This window comes from Sciurus carolinensis, chromosome 14 (assembly GCF_902686445.1).
Source record: "Sciurus carolinensis chromosome 14, mSciCar1.2, whole genome shotgun sequence".
NCBI classification, from domain to species: Eukaryota; Metazoa; Chordata; class Mammalia; order Rodentia; family Sciuridae; genus Sciurus; species Sciurus carolinensis.
This window is the reverse complement of record NC_062226.1, coordinates 82094949-82116169: the sequence shown is the minus strand read 5'-3', so window position 1 is coordinate 82116169 and position 21221 is coordinate 82094949. Positions and strand designations below refer to the sequence as shown.

The following is a 21221-nucleotide window of genomic DNA, read 5'->3' as shown; positions in this document are numbered from 1 at the left end:
CCCTAGCCAGCCCCACGTTACTTTGATTGACAGTTCGGCCCCGCCGCTCTCCTTCCCACCGACCTTCCAATCCTTCGTGCCAATCTCCGCGTTTCGCAGCTTCCCATTGGCTGGTTTTGGCGTCCCGCGGCTCCTCCAGGAACTGTTCCTCACCAAGCCCGGGAGGACGCGGCTGGCAGAGAAGAGGTGGGGGGCGGGTGGGAGGGGAGACGGGGGAGACGGCGGAGATGGAAGCGAGTTGGGGGTGGGAAAGGAGGGGGAGGGGGAGGGGGCAGTCCGGCACGGCGCTGTCATAGGCTCCGGGGAGGCGTTGCGTCAGTGCCCCACGTTGGGCATGGCGCACTAGATTGGCTGACGCGGGCCTCCGCTCCCCCCACCCCAGTCCCGGCCCGCGTCCCCCGCCGGCTCTGTGCTTGCGGCCCCCGCCCGCGCGGGGCTGGGCGGGGCCGGCGCTGGTTAGCTCCGGAGTGTGAAACCGCGTGTTAATGTAACCGGCGCGAGAGGCGCGGGCGGCGGCGGTGGGAGCGGCGGCTGCAGGAGCAGCAGGAGCAGCGGGTACCCGGTGCCCAGCGTCCCCGAGGCGGCCGACTGCTCCACCCCCACCCCCCTACGGCCGGGCGGGACCTGCGCCACCAATCGGGCCCTCCGCCGTCCCGCGGCGACCGAATCCTCTCCGGCTGCGCTTTTGTGACTACTCGGGACTCGCCCTCGGAGTTTGCCCGTTGGGGAGGTGGACCGAGAGGCAGAGCGCACTCCTGCTCTTCTCTCCACCATTTCGCGGATGTCGTCCCCGGGGTCGTAGAGAACTTTGCAGCGGGCTGGAGAGCCCTTTGCAGAGAGTGAGAAAAAGGGAAGAAAAGAAGACCCAAGAAGAAGGGACGCGAAGGAAGGGTCCTGAGCGGCTGTGCGGCCGGGACGTGCGCGCGGGTACTGCGCCCTAATGCGCCCCGGGCTCGAGAAACAGCGGGTGGTTGCGGGATTGCTCTAGGAGGAGTAGCCCCGTCGGTCCAGGAGGGTTTGTGCAACCGCGGAGAACACCGAGTGCTGGTCGCACGGGGCGTGCCGAGCCGCCTCCCGGCGCGCCCTCCGCACTTTCCACGCTTCGTCATCTTTCGTTCCCCAGTCGGGGCTGAGACTCTGGACCACCGGGTGCGGATCCTCAGCTTCGATTCTGACCTTGCTGCTTTGCAGGAGCCAGTGAGCTCCTGGCCGAAGACACTGCCGGGGCCCGCGGAGTTGTCCCGGAACGCCGCGGGGTTTGTTTGTGTGTGGGTTAGCCGGGGGTACCGCGCCACCTGCCCCTCGCCTACTGCCACCGCTGTCGCGGGGGAAAACCCGGAGAAGAGGCAGGTCAGAAGAGCAAAGAAAAACAGCCCGCCTGGATTTGTGTGCCCCAGACGGGCGCCCGGCACACGGATCGCGGAAGGGAGAGCCGCGGGAGTCATCGCGACCCCACCTCCTTGCTTGGGCGGCCGAGGGCCGCGGGTTGGAACGCAACCCCCGCGCGCTCTTCCTGCGCGCCAGAGTCGCCGCGCAGATTTTTGTACCAGCCCAGACCTGGGCACCCCACAATGTGGCCCTGAGGGCGGGAGCCCGTGTAGCAGAAGCAGGAGCTGCCGCCGGCGCCGAGAGGCCGGTGCGCCCCGCCGAGCGCGCCCGGGTGCGTGGCCAGCGCGCCCCTAGCGCTCCCAGCTTCTGCCTGGCCTCCTGGCTTAATTTTCCTCGGCGGGATTAAAGTTGGAAATTGAGCGGAGAATTGAGTTGTCCGGGAACCGAGCCGCGGCAGCCGCCAGAGCAATGTTCCCGCAGAGCCGGCACCCGGTGAGCCACGGCCCGGTCGGGTCGGTGGATGGGGGACTGGAGCGTGGGTTGTGGAAGTGCTTTCTTGTTGCTGTAAGGAGACAAGTGGCTACTGTAACCTGGTGGGCCCTTTTCGCCCCCAGCGGTGCAAGGGTGAGGAGGTCTTGGGCTCGCCCATTCCTAGGGCAGGGAGTGAACTGAAACTCAATCCCCCCCCCCTTTCCTTCTGGGCCCCCTCCTATTTGATGTCTAGACAGGGCGGACGAGGGCGCCGGGGGAGGCTGGGGTTTCTTTCCTGGAGCCACATCCTTCCCCCTTTCCCGAGGCGGGTGGGGCGCTCCCCCCCCCCCTTTGTTTCTTGCTTATTTACATGTCAATGTAGCCCCCGTTCCGGTGCGCCCGGTGGTGGCCCCGGCGACTCTGGGAATGGGAAACGTTAGGCAGTTGTTTTTCTCCTCTAGTCCCTGGGGTCATTATCACCCCCATGGGGGAGGGGGCGGCGGCGGCGGCGGCGGCGACGTGATCTGGCTTGGCCCTCGGGCCAGCTCCCTTTCCTCAGTCTGGTTGACCTAGGCACTCAGCGCGATCCGCCCGGGAGGATGGAGGAGATACTGTTCTGAGCCTTTTTAGAAGCTGAGGACAGGAGGAAGGTCCACTTTCTCTCCAAAGTGAATCGTAAAGTCGAGTTTGGGGCGGTTTCCCACCACTTTTAACTTTATTTTTGTTTATGTCTTTTCCTGTTTCTCCCTCCCCTGACTTTCTGCTTTATCCATTCGCCCGCGTTCTGGTGCCTCGGTCCCCCTCGCTGGTCGTCACCAGACGCCGCATCAGGCTGCAGGCCAGCCCTTCAAGTTCACTATCCCGGAGTCCCTGGACCGGATTAAGGAGGAATTCCAGTTCCTGCAGGCGCAGTATCACAGGTGCGTGTCCAGCCGCGTCATGAGAGTGGTGGGTCGCCCACGCTGCCCGGTGCCCCTCATCTCCCATCCTGGTGTCGGCGGTGGTTGTACTTAGTACTTGCGTCCAGGCGGTGGCGTGTGGAGTCGCAGTTAAGACCTGTCATTCAAGTTACCCCCTTTAGTGTCTCTTCCCGGGCCGCCTCTTTTCTCTTGTCTCCTCCTCCTCCCATTGTTTCCCTTTTGCCCGTTTGCTGCTGTTCCAGGGAGTCCTTTTTCGTGTATTTAGGAGTTGCATGAGAACCGTCAATATTTGCACTTCATTTATTTATTTTGCAACAGGCCGAGCTGAGACATTGGTTCAATCGATGCCTCAGCTCTGGAGTGCGGGTTCAGGGAAGCAAAGCCATGTTGAAATCGCTGTTTGCTATGCTAGAAAATTGGGTTTTCTGAGACAAAGTCCATTAGGGAAGGCTAGATGCTTTTAGCTACGCCCATCATTGGTGATGATGAGGGAGGAGATGGATAGTGAGTAGAGGAAAGCACAGCTACATTACTCATTCTGGGTTGTTTTGGGTGGGACAAGAGAGTAGAGTCAGATTTATATTAAATGTCAGCCTTAGTTACGGTAATGATACCTCCCTTCAAAGGATTTATAAATGAAACTGTTGGTAAAGTACTCTGTCCATGGTGAATTTTCCAGAAAGGTTAGTTAATTTCCTTTGATCCTATGAGGTTTTGGCTCATTGGAGCTAAGAAATAGCTGTATTGACATTTTTACTTTTGTTGTGCTTAAGAAAAAGGACACAGATGAAGCTAAGTGACTTGGGTGTGAATTTTCTTATGTTGTCAGGGGCTTTCTGATTATTGACCTTTTGTCTACTTGTAGATACTATCTCATCTCCAGAGCTTGAGGCATACTTGCACACACTGTGTTTACTGAGCAGGGAGAACTTCAACCCACTTCATTGCAGTTAGCTGCTTGACATATTTTGGCAGGGATTTAAAAATCAAAGGTTTTGAAAGGGAGCAGCCATAGAGAAGTAATTTTACAGATAAGGTTTTCCAACCTAGAGACTGTTTAAATTGGCAAAGATGGTACAGATTATGCCGAAGACTGAAAAGTGTGCCAAGGCCAGAGTTTGGTGTAGTCTAGAGAAGTGAACTTTGCAAGGAAGTAAGGAACAGATGACCATGAGGAGGAATCTGTTTTGACAGAGTTTTCATAGTTGGCATCTGAACAGATATGCATCAAGAAGAAAAAGAACTGTAGTTGAATGAATACCCTGTACTGTTCACCTTATTCTTTTTCTCTATTAAATGCAAGGACAAAGCTTTTGGGTGTTTACCCTAGATAGTTTATGGTTTTTCCAAATTGGTCTTTGTTTTTACTTGAAGTGCAAATATGTGAGGCAGATGTTAAAACAAGTGACATAATGTTTACATTAAGTTGCCTGTTTTGTTTTCATAGCCTTAAATTGGAATGTGAGAAACTGGCAAGTGAAAAAACAGAAATGCAGAGGCACTATGTGATGGTAGGTATCAAAAATTAGGCTTTTTCTCTTTTCATATACATATTACTAAATATATATTCTTAGCATTATAAAAAAGTGAGTTAATGAAATGCTGGGTTCTTTTTTCTTTTTTACAGTATTATGAAATGTCATATGGATTAAACATTGAAATGCATAAGCAGGTAAGCTTTAGTTGAATCTCAAGCTGAAATGAGAAATTACTTCATTATTTTATAATACTGACTTTGTCTTTAGCCTGGGATTGTAGGGTGGGCATTTATCATTATTTTCCCTTGGTGTCCTGTCTCTTCCTGTGCGCTGGTAATGGTAGTATTCTGCAGCAAGGATTGCTTCTTGACAGTTACTTAGTGTTTAAATGACTAGGTGAAATGTGGAAATATAAAATAGCCTTTTTATAGGCAGATAAGAACTGAAACTCAAGAGTTTACTTTCCACCTGGATAGATTTATTCTTCTTGAAAGATCTGGGGTATCTTTCGGAATTGCTCAAGTTTAGAATAGTTAATGTGTTTGTACTGTTGGGGAAGAAAGTGTGGACCTGTGGGGGAAAGAAGAATGTTTAGTAGGACTTTTTTAAAATCATTAAACAAGGTATGTGACTAACTGGAGTACTCCTTATGCTTTGAGGTTTCACTGAGTAACCCTGAGGATTGGTGACTTATCAGCAAACATCTTTTTGAGAAATTTCTCAGTTGATGCAGGTTTGGAGGTGAAAAAAGCATCCTTTTATGGCCACAGCATATGTTGAGAGTTGCTTTAGTCCTAGTGGTTTTAAAAGCATGAAAAGATTAGTGACTGGAAAGCTGTAGCTATGACTATGAGTTTGCAAGTTCCCATAAAATTCACACTTATGGCTACTATAATGGTGTATAAAAAGAGTATTGAGCTGGAACAAGGCACTAAGGACCTCATAAGAGAAGAAAAGCTAAATGATTGCTCAGCCCAAAGGACCCTCGATTGAGTAGTCATTGTCTGCCAAAGAAAGCATTAATGGCAGGGTGTAAGTATTCTGGAGATATGCTGACATTCACTTTTTCATCAAGACGCTGGTACAATAAGTCTTTTAGAAATCGATTGCCTCTTAAAAAATTATCATCAGATGAAGTTGCACAGTTGGACACATTTCAAAGTGCAACAATACAATTCTTACTTGATGTATATGTGCTATTTCATCTCAAACCCTTGTTTCATTAAATTAAAGAGCATGGCTGACCGGCTGGGGCACAGTGGAGAAATTGATTAGTTCAGCCTTCAGATCTTCCTTATATTCAAAGACTTTCATTAAGCAAGTGTGTTTCAGAGTTGAATTCTGCTTTTGTAACTCTGTGCTCTTTGATTTTTAATTCATCATAGATTTTATAATGTTAAGTTATCATGTACATTAGATCTATTCTCAGATATGTGTTTGGAAAGTGATAGCTTAGTTCAGGGCCTCTCATTAGGAATGTAATTGGGGCTTTTAAAATAGTGCTGATTTTACTCTGATTTGCAAAGTTCGTAGCCTAGTTTGTATTGGGTTTGTGCCTTTGTTTTTGTATTATTTCAGTGGCAAGTGCCTTATTGAGACAGTTGTGCCTGTTGATAGTAAATGAACTAGAAGATCTATGACCCATGTCTATGGTCATTTAAATTAATTATGCAGATAAACTTTGCTTAGGAGTTCTAATTTGCTTCTCCCCCTATGCCCCCATTACTAGTACTCAAACTCAGGAATACTTAACCACTGAGCTAAATCCCCAACCCTGTTAATATTTGTTTTTATTTAAGTCGTTAAGGCAGGTCTTGAACTTATGATCTACCTGCCTCAGTTTGCTGCGATTACAGGTGTGTGCCAATGTGCCTGGCTCCTTTTTTTTTTTTTAAGGTGCCCTCAAGGGCAAATTTTTTCTGTGGTGGGGGGCGGAGACAAATATTCTTTAAGTGTAAGAGGAGACAGCTTTTTTTTTTAAACCCATAAACTTAAAGGATTTAATAACCTCATCGACTCTTTTACAAGGGAACACCACCCTTGTGTGATGTTGTATGCTGGTGCAGGGTTTATTGGGGGAGATAAAAGAGGTATTGTAATTCTTGTGGGTTGCTGTAGGTTACATGGCAGAGTGATCTTTCTGTCATGTAGGGAGAAGGGGGGAAGAGTGTCAGAAACCCCATGGTGTGAAAATAGTTTTCTAGTGAGTTTCTGTACTGTGTTGGGCATTTATGAGCATATATTGTCCATCCATGAGAATGTGTGCATTAATAATATGCTGTGTATAACTGGCTCAGTAATTTGAAAAATGTGAAATGCTGAGAGAGACCATGTTCTTCATAGTAGGGTATTAAGCCCCCTGAAATTTAGTTTATATTGTAAATGCTGACAGACCCTTAACTAGAGTGGTGTGCAAAGTAATGCTATAATTCAGTTTAAAGTGGTCTTACATTTGAAAAACATCCTTCTGACTGTCACACATTAATAATAAGTTCTGAGGAGGCATTTGGTGCAGCTAGTAATCATAATTCTTATTAAAACTGGTGACGTCTGGCCCCCAGGGTGCAGCCAGGCTCAAATTGATGCTTTTCGCCGCCTGATCACCAGCATGGCCTAAGTGCTCATTATATTGTAGAGAGGGCCTTTGGAGCTCTCATTAGATTTGACAGGAATTCTCTCTAGGGGGAAACTGGGCATTAGCGAAGACTCCTGACAGGCTGAAATTATTCCTGCTTTATGGCTTATAACCAAATGCTAGCAAGGCATCATCAGGGGACACAAAAAATTGTCATTTCTGACAACATCTTTGTTACTGGAGGAAAAAAAAAATGCAGCGATGGGGAAACTTTCCATGTAGAGAGCTTTAATGCCGTTAAGATTTGTCTGCAGTATGACGACTGCTCTCCCTTCCCACCTTTCAACGGGCTTGTTGGAAAGAGTGGGTTTTAAAGAGTTCAGTGTCAAATCTCACCACCAACTTCTGGATCTGGAAGTTTTAAAGTGGAGGCGCGGGCCAAATCAAGAGTGGTATAATTGTGGTTTCCTTACTTGGTGTGTTGCTCCCAGCCTGTTTGTGTCGCGTCAACACTTCCTGATAAGCCTTCCTCTGACTTTCTCTGCTCCCATGTGTGGTTCCTTACTGAAAAGACAGTGAGGCCAGCATGGGAATAGGTACTTGAGTCTTTTATTATAGCATTAAGACATTTTTTTCCCCCCTTAGAGATTTTTAATAGGTCCCTGTCTGTCCATTTCTAAACATGTAGATAGTGAATTTTAGCTTGCTTTCTTTTTTTTTTTGGTAGTGCTGGGGATTTTACCCAGGGCCTCATGCATACTAGGCAAGTACTCTGCTGCTATTGAGCCACATCCCCAGCTCAGCTGTAGCTATTTCTCAACAAAAGAGAGGTGGAGACTTGAGTGTTGGAGTACATTGAAAAATAGGAAGCCAGTGTGTGTCTGGTTGTTTCCAAGGATAGTACCGCAGTGTGTACCACAGCCTGATCTTTGATTTTCTTTGTTCCGTGGCTTGGTATTATCTTATTTGATATTTTGGGGAACAAAATGTACTGTAAATTGCATACGTAATCTTTATTTATCCCACTACTGTATCTTTTTTGTGTGCTAATAAAGCCAGGCTATGAATTGTCACTGGCGACTTCAGTTTTATAGGTTTTAGTAGTGATTCAGTCCCATGACCTCCATAGGCATTCTGTAAAGTAAATTGGGTAGGTAGTTTGCTTTGCCTGCAGCTATGGGCACATGTTCATGTCTGGGGCTTGCTTAAACCCAGCATCTGTTGAAACTTTAGCTGTAGTTGCCTGGTTTCAGGTAAGTAGTGCTGTTCCCTGTCCCCACCCCCAGGCTGCTCTTGGGAAGATGAGCCAGTGGTAGAATTGCCCTTGAGCCTGTGTGTTGTGACCCACATCAACCTATCTTCGTGTTTCTCCAGTTCTCTTTGTGTTGAATAGTTTAACTTTTTTTTTTTTTTTTTTTTTTTCCCTCAAGTGGGGGTACTAGAGATTGAACCCAGGGTGCTTTACCACTGAGCTACATCCCCAGTCCTTTTTAAACTTTTTATGTTGAGACAGTGCCTTGCTATATTGCTGAGGCTGACCTCAAACTTGTGATTCTTGTGCCCGAGCCTCTCAAGTCTCTGGATTACAAGCATGCACCAGTGTGCCCAGCTTCAACCTCGTGGTTCACAGGACATATCGGGTTGGGCACACATTCTAAAAGTCAGGAATACCAGCAGTGCTAGTTTTCTGTGAATTTTAGATCTGTGAGTGTCAACAAACCGTGGGTACATAGAAAGTTGTATCTGACTGAATAACACTGTTCTCTGGTTAAAATATGTTTAAGAACAGAAGAGATGAATACATTTCTGAGTGAAACAGAATTTCTATGTGCGCTCTAAAAAAATTTCTCTTAGAAAAATAAATTGCTCGGGCTGGGGAGATAGCTCAGTCGGTAGAGTGCTTGCCTTGCAAGCACAAGGCCCTGGGTTCGATCCCCAGCACCACAAAAAAAGTAAATAAATAAAATGAGTTGCTTTTTAGTGAGGTTTTTGTTTTGTTTTGTTTTTAAAGTATTTAGGTAGAATTGTATAAGGGATTCCCCTGAGGGTTTATTTCTCATGTTGCATCTACTGTTTGTTCTAAGTTTTACTTTCTTTTATGTGTGTGTGTGGGGGGCAGGGGTACTGTGGTAGAACCCAGGAGTGTTCTACCTCTGAGCTGTATTCTCAGGCTTTTTAATTTTATTTCGAGACAGGGTCTCGACAAATTGCCTTGGCTGGCCTCTTATTTGTGATCCTCCTGCCCTGGCCTCCAGAGTAAATGGGATTACAGTCATGTGCCATGGTGCCAGTTACCACCCTATTTTTTAATCACGTGTTTTGTCTTTAGTTTCTCACCTTGAGGTGCATTTTTTTTTGTGTGGTGCTGGGGATGGAACCACCCAGGACCTTCTTACACATACCAGCTATACATTCTACCCTGAACTGCACCCCAGCCCTGTGATCTCTGACTAACTGAAGTGTATAGCCACTTAGAATTAAGCTCCACCAGGTGTTAAGTGCCTTGTAATATGAAGAGGGTAACTGTCATCAAGATTAGAGTGGTCCCAACTTCATTTTCATTAGCTAGACCTGTCCTTTACAAGCATAAGTTCAAAGAGAGAACTCTGCCAGTGTATATAAAGCCTAGGTTCTGAGGTGTAAGATTAGCCTTTTTTTTTTTTTTTTTTTAAATCAAGCAGGGCCAATTTCCCAGTACTTAGCAGCTACCTCCTCAGCTCTGTCAGTAGTGGGCTGATGGCTGGTTTCTTTCCAGGGCCTCTGCTGGGCTAAGGAGAGTGACGCCTCAGACATGCAATTTAAGAAGGCATCAGAAAATTCAGTAATCATGATTCATTTTACATATACCTTTTTTCTGGTTTTTTTTTTTTTTTTTTTTGGTAGTATTAATCATGGAACCCAGGAGAGTATGTTGCCTCTAAGCAACATCCCTAGCCCTTGTTTTAAAATTTTAAGACAGTGGCTTGCTAAGTTTCCAGGCTGGCCTTGAACTCGATGATCCTCCTGCCTCAGCCTCCTGAGTAGCTGGGATTACAGGTGTGTATTGCCATGCCTCATTTATTTAGTAAGATTATCTTTCTTGGTCACTCTTATCTCCTTGTGCCCTTCCCCTCCCCCTCGCCATTCCTTTGAGGATGAAATCAGGGCCTCATGCTTTCTAGGCAAGTGCTCTATCTCTGAGATAAATCCCAGCCCAGGAATATTTTCAGTACAGGTGTAATTTTTTTTTTTTCTTTTCTGTTTTCTTTTTGGGATTAAACCCCAGGGCCTTACACACCTAGGCAAGCAGACTACCTACCACTGAGATATACTCTTAAGTCTAATACCATTTTAAAAATTCAAAATGAATACCTCCGAAATCCACACAGAACAAAATATCAGAATTTCCTATAAGGACAGGAATGAGCAAAGTCATGTTAAAGGAGAAGCTAGGGAGGCAGAGCTAGGCCAGTGCAGGGTCAGAACCTCCCCCTCGTAAATGTCCTGCTGAGAGGTGGCTGGGACCTGTAGGATCTGCTTTGGTTCTGTTTCTTTCATTGAGGTGACTTAATTAGGAAGGAGACGTGTCACAAGTTTCCAGGGCCTGGGGTTCCCTCTTTGAAAGTGAGGGAGTTATAGAGGGAAGTCTGTCTGTCTCACGTGGCAAGAATCATCCCAGCACACACCACAGAACCAGCACTGTGTATGGAATTTGAGGAGAGTCTTTTGCCAGAGGGCTTAAGATGTTCTTCCAAATAATGTTTATTAAAAAATGCAGAAAGGAAATCTGTTTCTTTAGTAAATATTTAAATAAACCATCATGAGCGGTAGTTAAAGATATATTCGCTGACTGACTCGTGGGGCCATTGTAAGCATCCAGGGAGCAGTGTTTGCTCTTTTGTTGTTGTTTTTTTTGTTTTTTGTTTTTTTTTGGTATGGGGGACAACTTAGGGGCACTTGACCACTGAGCCACATCTCCAGCTCTATTTTGTGTTTTATTTAGAGACAGGGTTTCAGTGAGTTGCTTAGCACCTCACTGTTGCCGAGGCTGGCTTTGAACTCGAGATCCTCCTGTCTCAGCCTCCCTACCGAGTCCCTGGGGGGATTACAGGTGTGCAGCCACCATGCCAGGCTTCTCTTTGCAGATTGACCAGGAAGGAACTGAGAAACTTGACTGTCCACTTTGACCAACTCACTTCTTCACCCCCACCGTTGCTTACTGTTGCCTCAGATTTTCTTTTAAATTGAAATTCTCACAGCTAGTACCTTTATTGTGGAATATTTAGAATAGTGCTTTTTAATTAAATTAAATGGCTTATTCGACAAGATTAGGCATTTATACCTTCAAAATAGCTTTCACTAACGGTGTTGGAGATTTCTTCAGTGAAAAGCATGCCACAGGATGGTTGGGGTGTGGGGGGAACATGAAGCACTGGGATTATAAGCGTATGCCATTTTGCCGGGTTCCAACTTGATGTTTTAAGTGGAGTTACTGTGTGTAGGTAGGAGATAGATGTACACAGATAGGGGAGAGATTTTCCAATATTTTTCTGATGCATGGTTTCATCTGGAAAATGAAATAAATTTACACTGAAATTTTAACATAAATTATGATATTCAAGGATTGCCATTCAATTAAATTCAACAAAAAAGTTCTCAAAAATTGTTTGTGAAAATGTTTTCAAAATTGCTCAGTTGGTAGACTACCTAGTCACCATAATGTTTCTTGAAATGTTGAAACATATGGTTTTATCAAATAACGTATGGTTTAACACAATTATGTGTTTCATTATTTAACATTAATTTTTCTGGTGCAGGAGAGCTAACTCATGACCTCATATACTTGCTAGGAAGTGGCCGTACCACTGAGCTGAGCTAATTCCCCTGCCCTTTTTTTGGTACTGTACTGGGGATTGAACATAGGGGTGCTGTATTACTGAGCAACATCCCCAGGCCTTTTTAAATTTTTTTTTTTATTTTGAGACAGGGCTCAGGCTGTCCTCAAACTTGTGATCCTCTTGACTCAGCCTCCCAAGTTGCTGGGATTATAGGTGTGCACTATTGTGACTGGCATAAGGTTTATTTTTTAATAATTAACTGTTTTGTTCTATTTCCCTGCTTTGAATCATAACTGACTTAATTGTTTAGTCCCGTCCCCTTCAAGCTCACATACTAGGTATAAAAAGCAAATTTCTATTTTTTTTTAATAAGGAAATTTTGTGTTTTAATTTTTTGCTGTACTGGGGATCAAACCCAGGGCCTTGGCATGCTAGGCAAGCAATCTACCACTAAGATGCATCTCCAGTCCTATTTTGTCATTTAAAAAAAAATATTTAGTTGTCAATGGACCTTTATTTATTTATTTTTATATGGTGCTGAGAATTGAATCCAGTGCCTCACACGTTAGGCAAGTGTTCTACCACTGAGCCACAACTCTAGCCCACCACCTACTCTGTCATTTTTTGGTCAAAAAATTTGTTATAGAACAAAATTTGTTAGCAGGGTGGGGTACTGGCCATTTTTAGTTTAAAGAATAAACAAGCCAGGCATGGTGGTGCATATCTATTAATCCCAGCAACTCAGGAGACTGAGGCAGGAGGATTGCAAGCTTGAAGCCAGTCTCATCAGCTTAGTGAGACCTCAGAATAAAAAAGGGCTGGCAATGGGGCTCAGTGGTAAAGTGCCTTTGGGTTCCCTGTACCCCAAAACAAAACAAAACCAAAAATCTGGGAGGAGAACAAAATCTGAAGATTCTCTCAATTGAATTAAAATTTTCATCTGCCAAATAGAAAAACTGTTATGTGGGGGATGTCCATAAGTGTGTGTGCTTCCTGGAAAGGGTAGAATTGTACATACAACCTGCTACGCATCCCTGAAATCTCTTCCTAGGGTGCTAAGAGATACTCACTAGTTGTTACCCATTAGGTGAGATGGAGGTAGACTTTGAGTACATTTGAACTTGCACGCCTCCATGAATGGACATTTTAAATGGAGAGGTTAAAATTAAAAATGCTGATATCTCAGGACACACCCTTAGTTTGACTCTAGGGTATATCCTCTCTACCTCAGAGACTAACCTACATTTCACACCCGTCGGCTCCCTTGCAGCTCTAGCCCTGGAATGGGAGAACCTTTACAGTGGTGAATGCTGTATGTCATTAGGGTTTTGGGGCTTTGGGCCTCTGTAAGCTTTTTTTCCACTCTGTCTGTCACAGTCTTCTGTGTCTGCCTCTGAGTGCTTCTCCATTCTTACTGGGCTCCATCTCCTTCTTTTCCCTGTAGACCCTTTAATCCAGCCAAATGGGTCTCTTCATGCTGAAAGTGTGTTTCTTATTTACTTCATAAACAGTCCAGGTCTTTGGGTCAGATGTCACAGACCTTCCTCAGCTTTCTCCAAGGTCTTGTTCAGGACCTTCCATGAGGTCTCCAAGAGGAGGCTGCCACATCACTTATTTTGCTGTGTTCTATCATAAGGTTTGTTCACATGCCTCTGTTGTTATTCCAACTAGGTTGTAGTGCACTTGAAGCTTGAGCATGAAATGTGTGTCTGTACCTTCCCGGTGAGTTCTACAGCGTAGGTGCTTGGCATACAGTGTGTTTAGAGTACTCTTCCTTTACAGTGGTAGTTGCAGGTGGTTTGGGTCCTGAACATTTTGAAAATCAGATGAAACCTACTTTGCCAAAAAACCCACTTGTACGCATTTTTTTTTTAAAACACACAAACATACAACATTGCTCTGTCCAGTAGTTCTGTTTGTATATATCTCAGGATCCTTCTGCAACTTCATGCAACCCAGATTAAACTTTGAGTACCAATAGGGGTCCTTAGGCTAAAATTAAAAGTGGTATCTGTTCATTGCATTTCTAATAATCTCATCTAACGACTTGTTTTTCTTTTGGAAAGGCGATTTACAGTCAGAATATCCACTGGGACATTTAATGAGGAGTTTAATTATAGTAATGCATTTGAAATTTGTATTTAAAAAGAGAGAAAAAACAAAAGTAGCAAGTTACCGAGGCCTGGGTGGGTGTGAACTGACATGCATACATTACTGCCCTGGAACCTCGGTGTGTTGCTTAAGAATGTCCACAGCTGCCAATAGGGTTGTGGATAAATTGCATTACAAGCTTCTCGCAAGGCATTAAACTTGACTTAATCACCAGTTTTCTTGGTAATATAATGACTGTGACATTGATTATTTTACTTAGTCTTTACTTTGGTCCCCTGTGCTCCTAAACTTTTGATTTTGAGAAATTTCAAAATACACAGTGAACATCCATCTTACACCCACCTCTCTTATGTCAAGAGTCTATAAATTAACATTTTATAATACCTGCATGTTATATATCTTACACAGAGCCCCTCCCTCCCCTGCTGGGGAAAAAAAAAATAATCTGGAGAATTTGAAGGGGCTTATTAGAGGATCAAGCCTGTCTTTAGCTATTAACTTCAGTCTAGACTTGATGTGAGAGAGTTCTGTCTTAGCAGGCTTTCATAAGGTTTTCCCACTAGACTTGCCCCTTCTGTTTTGGGCATGATTGTGTTAGGTTCTCCACCATTATTTGGTGTTAAGGTGCTTTCTTTATCAAGTGTCACCTGGAAGCATAGATTTGTACTTGAACCAAAAAAACCAGACTCCCTTACTAAGCCTTTCTGTCTGCCTTCCTTTTGGCACTTTAATGAAACTTGAATTATAATGCACCTTTAAGATCTGACCAGTGACTGGGTGCAGTGGTACACCATTGTAATCCCAATGGCTCTGGAGTCTGGGAGTTCAAAACCAGCCTCAGCAATGGCAAGGCACTAAGCAACTCAGTGAGACCCTGTCTCTAAATAAAATACAAAATAGGGCTGGGGATGTGGCTCAGTGGTCGAGTGTCCCTGAGAGTTCAGTCCCTGTTACCCACCCCTGCCTCTGCAGGGGAGAGGGGGGAATGTGACCTGTGATTTTGCTAGGGGCAGTGACTTTAGTGTTGATGGGTAGTAAGCTGGGAAATAATTTTGCAAAAGGAGTCTTGATTTTGAACTTCGTAATGAAAATTGTCCTGGTGGGGAATTTTACCTGTGGGTGGCACAGGGGTGTGAAGGGCCCGAAAACAAAACCTCTTTGAGGTTCCCAGCATGTGGAGCTGTCTCTGTAAGACTGTGTCCTCCAGGTTGGCTCTTCAGGAGCTCAGCCTTTGTTCCTTTCTGGTGCCCTCTTGATTCCTTGAGCAAACAGGCGGTCAGAGCCGCTTACAAGTACGGTGACCAGCCAGTGTATTGACACGCTCAGACACAATAGAATACTGCATCTGGAGGCAAGCCATTGGGATTTGCAGTAAATATATTACAGAACACAAGTGACTTGCCGATACTGCTTGTTTAGCAGTTCGCAAGGCCAATGGCAGTATGGATTTTTGAATTAGAAGGGAAGGGCTGTTCTTTCTCTGTGCGGGAACATCTAGTTGATGTCTGGGGAGAAAATTGATTTAGAGAACAAAATGCAGCCGCCTTTATTTGTGCCATTTGAAAGGCTTCTATGGATTAGCGAGTGAAAATAAAAAGGTCACTTTGAGTTTAGGGAAGAGGGTCTTAACAATGATCTACATCTTGGTCTGGGATGAAGAAAATAAAGGATGGGCCACCGGGATGGAAGGAAGGGCATCCTGTGGCCATGCAGCCTGCAGCTACAGATGCTAAACCATTCTCAGATGGTTGTCTTTTTCAGCTCTTTGACTTTCAAAAGTCAGCTTATTTTATGTTTGTAGCATGAGCTTTCGGGGGGGAACATTAGAGTAAGTCTTAATCCCCGTCCATGGAACTCCTGGGAAAAGGGACCACAAGGAAGATGCATCCCTCCAGGGAATGCCCCCAGTGACCCACCTCCTCCAGCCATGCCCCACCTGCCTATAGTCAGCACCAAGTTGGTCCATTCAAACTGAAATGGACTGATTAGGTCACACTTCCCATAATCTAATTATCTCACCTCTGAATATTCCTGCATCAACACGGGCTTTTTGGGGACATCTCAGATCCAAACCATAACATAGGCCTTCCTTCATTTGTACCTGCCTTCATCTTGTTTTTTCCAAGTCCAGCTTCTTTCCTCTCTACTTCTGAATCAGTTCACTTTTCCTTTTCCTCCCCTCTGTTGTAAGTCTTTTATGTGTTTCTTTTTTTTTTTTTTTGTGGTACTGGGGATCAAACTCAGGGCCTTGTGCTTGCGAGGCAAGCACTCTACCAACTGAGCTATCTCCCCAGCCCTTATGTGTTTCTTTCTCAGATCATAAGCATTCATCTTTAGGCTCAAAAGGAAAAATTAAAAAAAAAAAAAGCAACTTTTTAAAAGAATGCAGCCCATGTTGGCAGTCCCTACAGTCTAAGAAATAAAAAGGAATTAAAATGCCTTATAGAGCAAAATGTTGTGTCCGTCCTTAAAACAACAACATGAAGTAATTAATTATAACTACCAGGGAGGAACGAAGTTGTGTTTTTTCACTTAAGGCAATGGGTGAACAAGAAAGAGGATTTGGTTTGTTTTGTTGAATTGAGTTTTGGTAGAATAAAGGGTAGGTTGTGTATTTGAGATGTTTTTCTTTTTAATGTAACATGGAAAACTGTTCATTGAAGAATTTGTCATCCCGAAAACAGGGGTGGGGAGTATTGTGTGTGGAACTACAAGGTAAGTTGTCTTTGTGGTTAGAGAAAGGAAGAGCCTCAAGCCTTGGTGCGGGGGACTGTGTGTAGTTTTTTTGCTGTGAAATCTCTATAGTGTGGCACGAAGGTCTGAGTAAAGTAGTCATGTTGTTATTTCTCCATCGAGTGACTCCACGGGCTTGAGATTTTTGTCACATTCACAACTGGTGCTTATGTGCTAATATTTGGAGAAACAAACAAACAAACAAACAAAAACCTTCTCAAGGGAGAAAAGTAGAACCATTGAGATTGGCCCAATGGGAAATTGAGGTTTTTGACTCCTATTGCCCAGTACAAAGCAGTAGAAACTTCTGGTGTGTCTGTGGTAGTTGGGATGAAGGAAGACACAGTTCAGGCAAGTTGTGCCAATACCTGCTCTCAGGAGCTTAAAAGCTCAGCTGCCTGCTGTGGCGTGCTGGGGAGCTCCCTGTTAACATTTCTGTTTAGCTTGAGAAGCGGCCCTGACATCCTGAGTGTCTGGGGGAAGCACTGGGTTGTTGACAACCCCCTCCGTCTGCCAGTTGGCCTGGGTTCTGGCCTTTTCCATTTGTAAGCAGGCTGGCTCTTTTTACAGTGCCTGGGCCATGAGCTACCTTGGAGCCTGTGTCAACCCAGCTTCTGAGAAGACGGGAATTGGACCACTGAAATGTATCCAACTTCTCTACTTTTTAGCCGAGGCCAAAATCATACCACTAACTCAAGATGGGAACTGCTGCTTTTTGATTCTTAAAAGAAACCTATATTTCATCATTAACTACCATGGATGCTGTGATATTATTTAATTAAATGAAGCATAGGAAGTGTCAAATTTTAGATGGTAGATTTTTCTAAGGGTACAGAGATTTTTGAATTGGTTGTTAAATTTGTGTTCATTCTTATTTTTTATTTTTGTTGTACTGGGCATCGAATCCAGGAGTGCTTAACTACTGAGCTACACTCCAAGCCCTTTTAATTTTTTGAGACAGGATCTTGTTAAATTGCTCAGGGTGGCTTCCAACTTGGCCATCTGCCTCAGCTTCCAGAGTCATTAGGATTACAGACTTGTATCACCATGCCTGGCTTGATGTGACTCAATGTCAGTGCCTTCCTATAATCTTGTGCAGCTATTGTTTTGGTTATTATTTTAACACAGGTCAATTTTTTTTTCCTTTTTTTTTTTTTTTAATTCTTTTTTCTAACTAGCTTCTGGGATTACTCTTGTCAGTTTCCCTCAAAGCACTGAAATTGCTCAAAGTTTTTATAGAATGAGTATCAATTGTTGCTTCTCAAATTAAAGCAATGTAAAAGGGAAGAAGGACCTTTTGAGTAGACTTCGCACTCTGAGAATATTGGTATTGACACTATTTATAATTTGGAGTAGAGTTTGAAGACCATATTCTACTGTTTGTCGCATACTGGTTAATATGGCTGTAAAGAGGAGATGAATGTGGCTACTTTTCCAAGTCTATTACTCAAGAGGACTGTAAATTTGATTGGCTGTTACAATTCTAGCAGAATCATTCGATTTGAGAGCAATAGAAAGATAAGATATCCAATTACCCAAATGATTTGCAGGGTTAGCCAACGTTGTCATGGAGACACGAGTTGGAACAAATTAAATTTTAAGCAATAAAATAATCTTAAAGCCCGTCTGGGAACAAGAAAATTTGGCAGTGGCACTTACCTGAATTGAATCTTAGCTTGACACGATGTTGTTTGACATTGATATACTGTGGGGGCCTAAACTTATATATGGCACAACATTATCTTTAAAAAGTAGCTCAACCAAACCAGTGAAGGGGAATATTGGTATAAAATCAAGGGATATTAACATTGATTCCATGACTTAAATGATAATTGGGCCCTGGGCTCTCAAGAATGTTTTGTATTTAAGGACTGAAATGCCTTAATAATGATGAAGTGGCTTTAATTGGACATTCGAAAAAAAAAAAAAAAAGATTTATTTAGCAGCAACATGCAGTTTTCGGGACTGCTGTTCCCTTTTGTGTGTGTGTTAGCAGATGCAATAGAAATCGTGTGGATGTCTTGGTGGGGGGTGGAGGTGTAAGCATGCATATATTTGCATGTACAAGTAAGGAGATTTTGGCACATGTCCCTGCACTGCAGATGATTCTCCTTATTAGTTAAAATTTCTACTTTTCCTTACCGCTTGCAGACTAGAAAATTCTGTTCCAAATTTTAACTGATGACCTAAAACCTGAATAAGCATTGGTCTGAGGCTAAGAAGGTTATTTCCCCTTTTTAATATATTGTTTAACTGGTTCCTGGCTTGTGCCTCGGATTTGAAAGCAGCTGAGTGGCCCAGAAGGAGGGAGGGCTTTTTATCCACATGTCTATTAGACAGATGGAGATGAAAATTGGTCTGAGGTCAAGCCATTTGCAGTGTTCTCCCAGCCTTCGATTTTCCTCTCATCCTCACCACAGATCATCTCAAATGATTCAGTAATGACCAAAAGTGCAACATTGACCTTTATTCCCTGGTGGATTACTGTGTTTCACAGTCCAAATGGCAGGAAGTCTATTCTGTTCTTCCAGAAGGAGCGCAGCGTTATTGAGCCAGCCCAGCCCTGTGGGAACCACACAAGTGCAGACCAGTGTAACAGAATATGTGGGTTAAATTTGGTTTCTGGTGCTCTGGGAAACGAGAATTGACATGTCCTGGAACCCACATAATTAATGGGAGAATATCTAGGATGTTTTCTGAACACACACATGGGCACGTAAATTGATTTGTCCACTTGTAAAGTAACTTGTGTGGTAACTTCTGGTGGCCCCTGGTTTATAAATTGTTCATTTTTCCGTTACCCTCAATCACTTTCTGCTTTTTATTTAATGCTTCCCCAGTATATCTTAAAACAACATTATTAACACTGTATAATTTTGAAATTATAAATTGATGATGAGTGGCATAAGAGACTTGGGCTTTTTCTTGGGCATACTTTTAATCATGTATATTTTTGGTCAGTCCATGTAACCAAGAATAGAGTCTCTGACATACAACATACTTTTTTTTTTTCCTCTTGAAAGTAGGTTGATGGTTAATCTTGGATGAATGGTAATTATTGTTCTTTTGCTTGGGTTTCTCTGCAGATTGTATTATAATGGAATGATGGAGAGTTTTTTTTTTTTTTTTATAAAGAATTTAATTTGTACTCTAAATGTTATTCCTGTTTGCCTCCACATGCATCACTGAGTCAGTATCCAGTGAACCTGTACATCTGTCACATCTGTCATCTAGTGTTCTTTTGCTTTTTAATGTCTTCTGAATAATTAGATTAAGCTTTTCCAGGGGTTTTGCTTTAAAAATTTTAGCTCACGTCCCAGATTTTCATTTTAATCATCCTCTAAAAAGATTTAGAAAAATGGATTGTTCTAGATATGTTGGCATCACCTGCAATCCCAGCTCTTTGGGAGGCAGAGGCGGGAGGATCTCAAGTATAAGGCCAGCATGAGCAACTCAGCAGAATCTTATCTCAGCATAAAAAGTGCTGGGATGTAGTTCATGGTAGAGTGCCCCTGGGTTCAATCCACAGTACCAAAAATAAACTTTTTCCTGGCCATTGACTTAATTGTTTACAAGTTCTTTTTCTGCCTCAGTGATTCCCAACCTTTGTCTTTACTCCCCACCCCTTTGAACTTGCTGGATGCAGCATTTCACTGTTCTCGGGCCAGCTTTGGTATGGGTTTTGAAATAGAGCCCCATCTCTTAAAGATCCCTCTTCTGGCTACTCTGAGGGTCAGTTCGGGAGCTTTTTGGCAGGTTTATTGAAAAGAGAATTCCAACCAGGTGAGATATGGTGCATGCCTGTAATTCCGGTGACTCAAAAGACCGAGGCAGGGGCTGGGGAGATAGCTCAGCTGGTAGAGTGCTTGCCTTGCAAGCACAAGGCCCTGAGTTCGATCCCCAGTACCGCAAAAAAAAAAAAAAAAAAAAAAAAAAAAAAAAAAAGACCGAGGCAGGAGGGATTGCAAGTTTGAGGCCAGTCTGGCAATTTAGTGAGGCCCTAAGTAATTTGTTGAGACCTTGTCTAAAAATAAAAATAAGACTAGGGATGTGACTCAGTTATTAAGCATCTCCTGGTTGCAACCCCCAGTACCAAAAAAAAAAAAGAGAGAGAGAAAATTCCCTCTTCAACTGGGAAGCTGGGGATCTTGTCTTCCTTTCTAGAAGACCACCTTTGGCCAACAGCTCAGCCTTGGGGTAGTTGGAATATAACTCAGGATGGGGACTTCTCAACTGAAATTTCAGCACTGTGGATTTGGGGTACAGGGATGATCTTGCCCTGGAACCTTCCCAACATGTACACATATCAGACTTGCAGCTGTTTTGCTGCTACTTGGCATGGTACATTGGCTTGGGTCTTCTTGTGGAGTAGCTGCTTTCCCTAAGAAGTTGCTCAGGAAGAATGGTGGCAGCTGCCATCCATAAGTGTGGGTCATTCAGCTGTAGCATGCTTATAAACTAAGGGCATCACTGGCCCCTGGTCCTCTGGTTCAGGAAGATTCTCTCTACTGTGTGGATTAGCTAAAGATTTCAATACATTGAGAAAACAGTCACACCAAACTGCTTCTCCAGTGATCTCCAAACAAGATGTGGGGTGGGGACCATGAGAAACACCAAGGCTAGTGTTATACTTTATAGTTGGATGCGCTTTATCATTGGGTGCACAGGGTGTTTGCTTTGTCAGAATGGAAGGTGTGGAAATTGGGACCGTAGACTGCTGGTGATCAGTACCAACCAAAGACAGATTACACAGGCCCAAGGAGTAGCTACAGTTAAAAAGGAATGT

At 44.0% G+C, this 21221-nt stretch overlaps 1 protein-coding gene across 9 annotated transcripts in view; it reads left to right on the top strand.

Moving 5' to 3' along the window:
* The first annotated feature begins 395 nt into the window (after positions 1-395).
* The window catches only part of Tle1 (TLE family member 1, transcriptional corepressor), a 94549-nt gene continuing 73723 nt past the window's right edge, over positions 396-21221 (top strand). For 4 of the 9 annotated variants that reach the window (XM_047524109.1, XM_047524105.1, XM_047524103.1 and 1 more), the window contains exons 1-4: positions 396-1821; positions 2620-2720; positions 4168-4231; positions 4348-4392. In XM_047524109.1, coding sequence (XP_047380065.1) covers positions 1798-1821; positions 2620-2720; positions 4168-4231; positions 4348-4392 — 234 coding nt within the window. In that variant the 5' untranslated portion in view covers positions 396-1797. The remainder of the gene's footprint in view (positions 1822-2619; positions 2721-4167; positions 4232-4347; positions 4393-21221) is intronic. The other 5 variants (XM_047524111.1, XM_047524108.1, XM_047524104.1 and 2 more) reach the window with 2 other exon arrangements.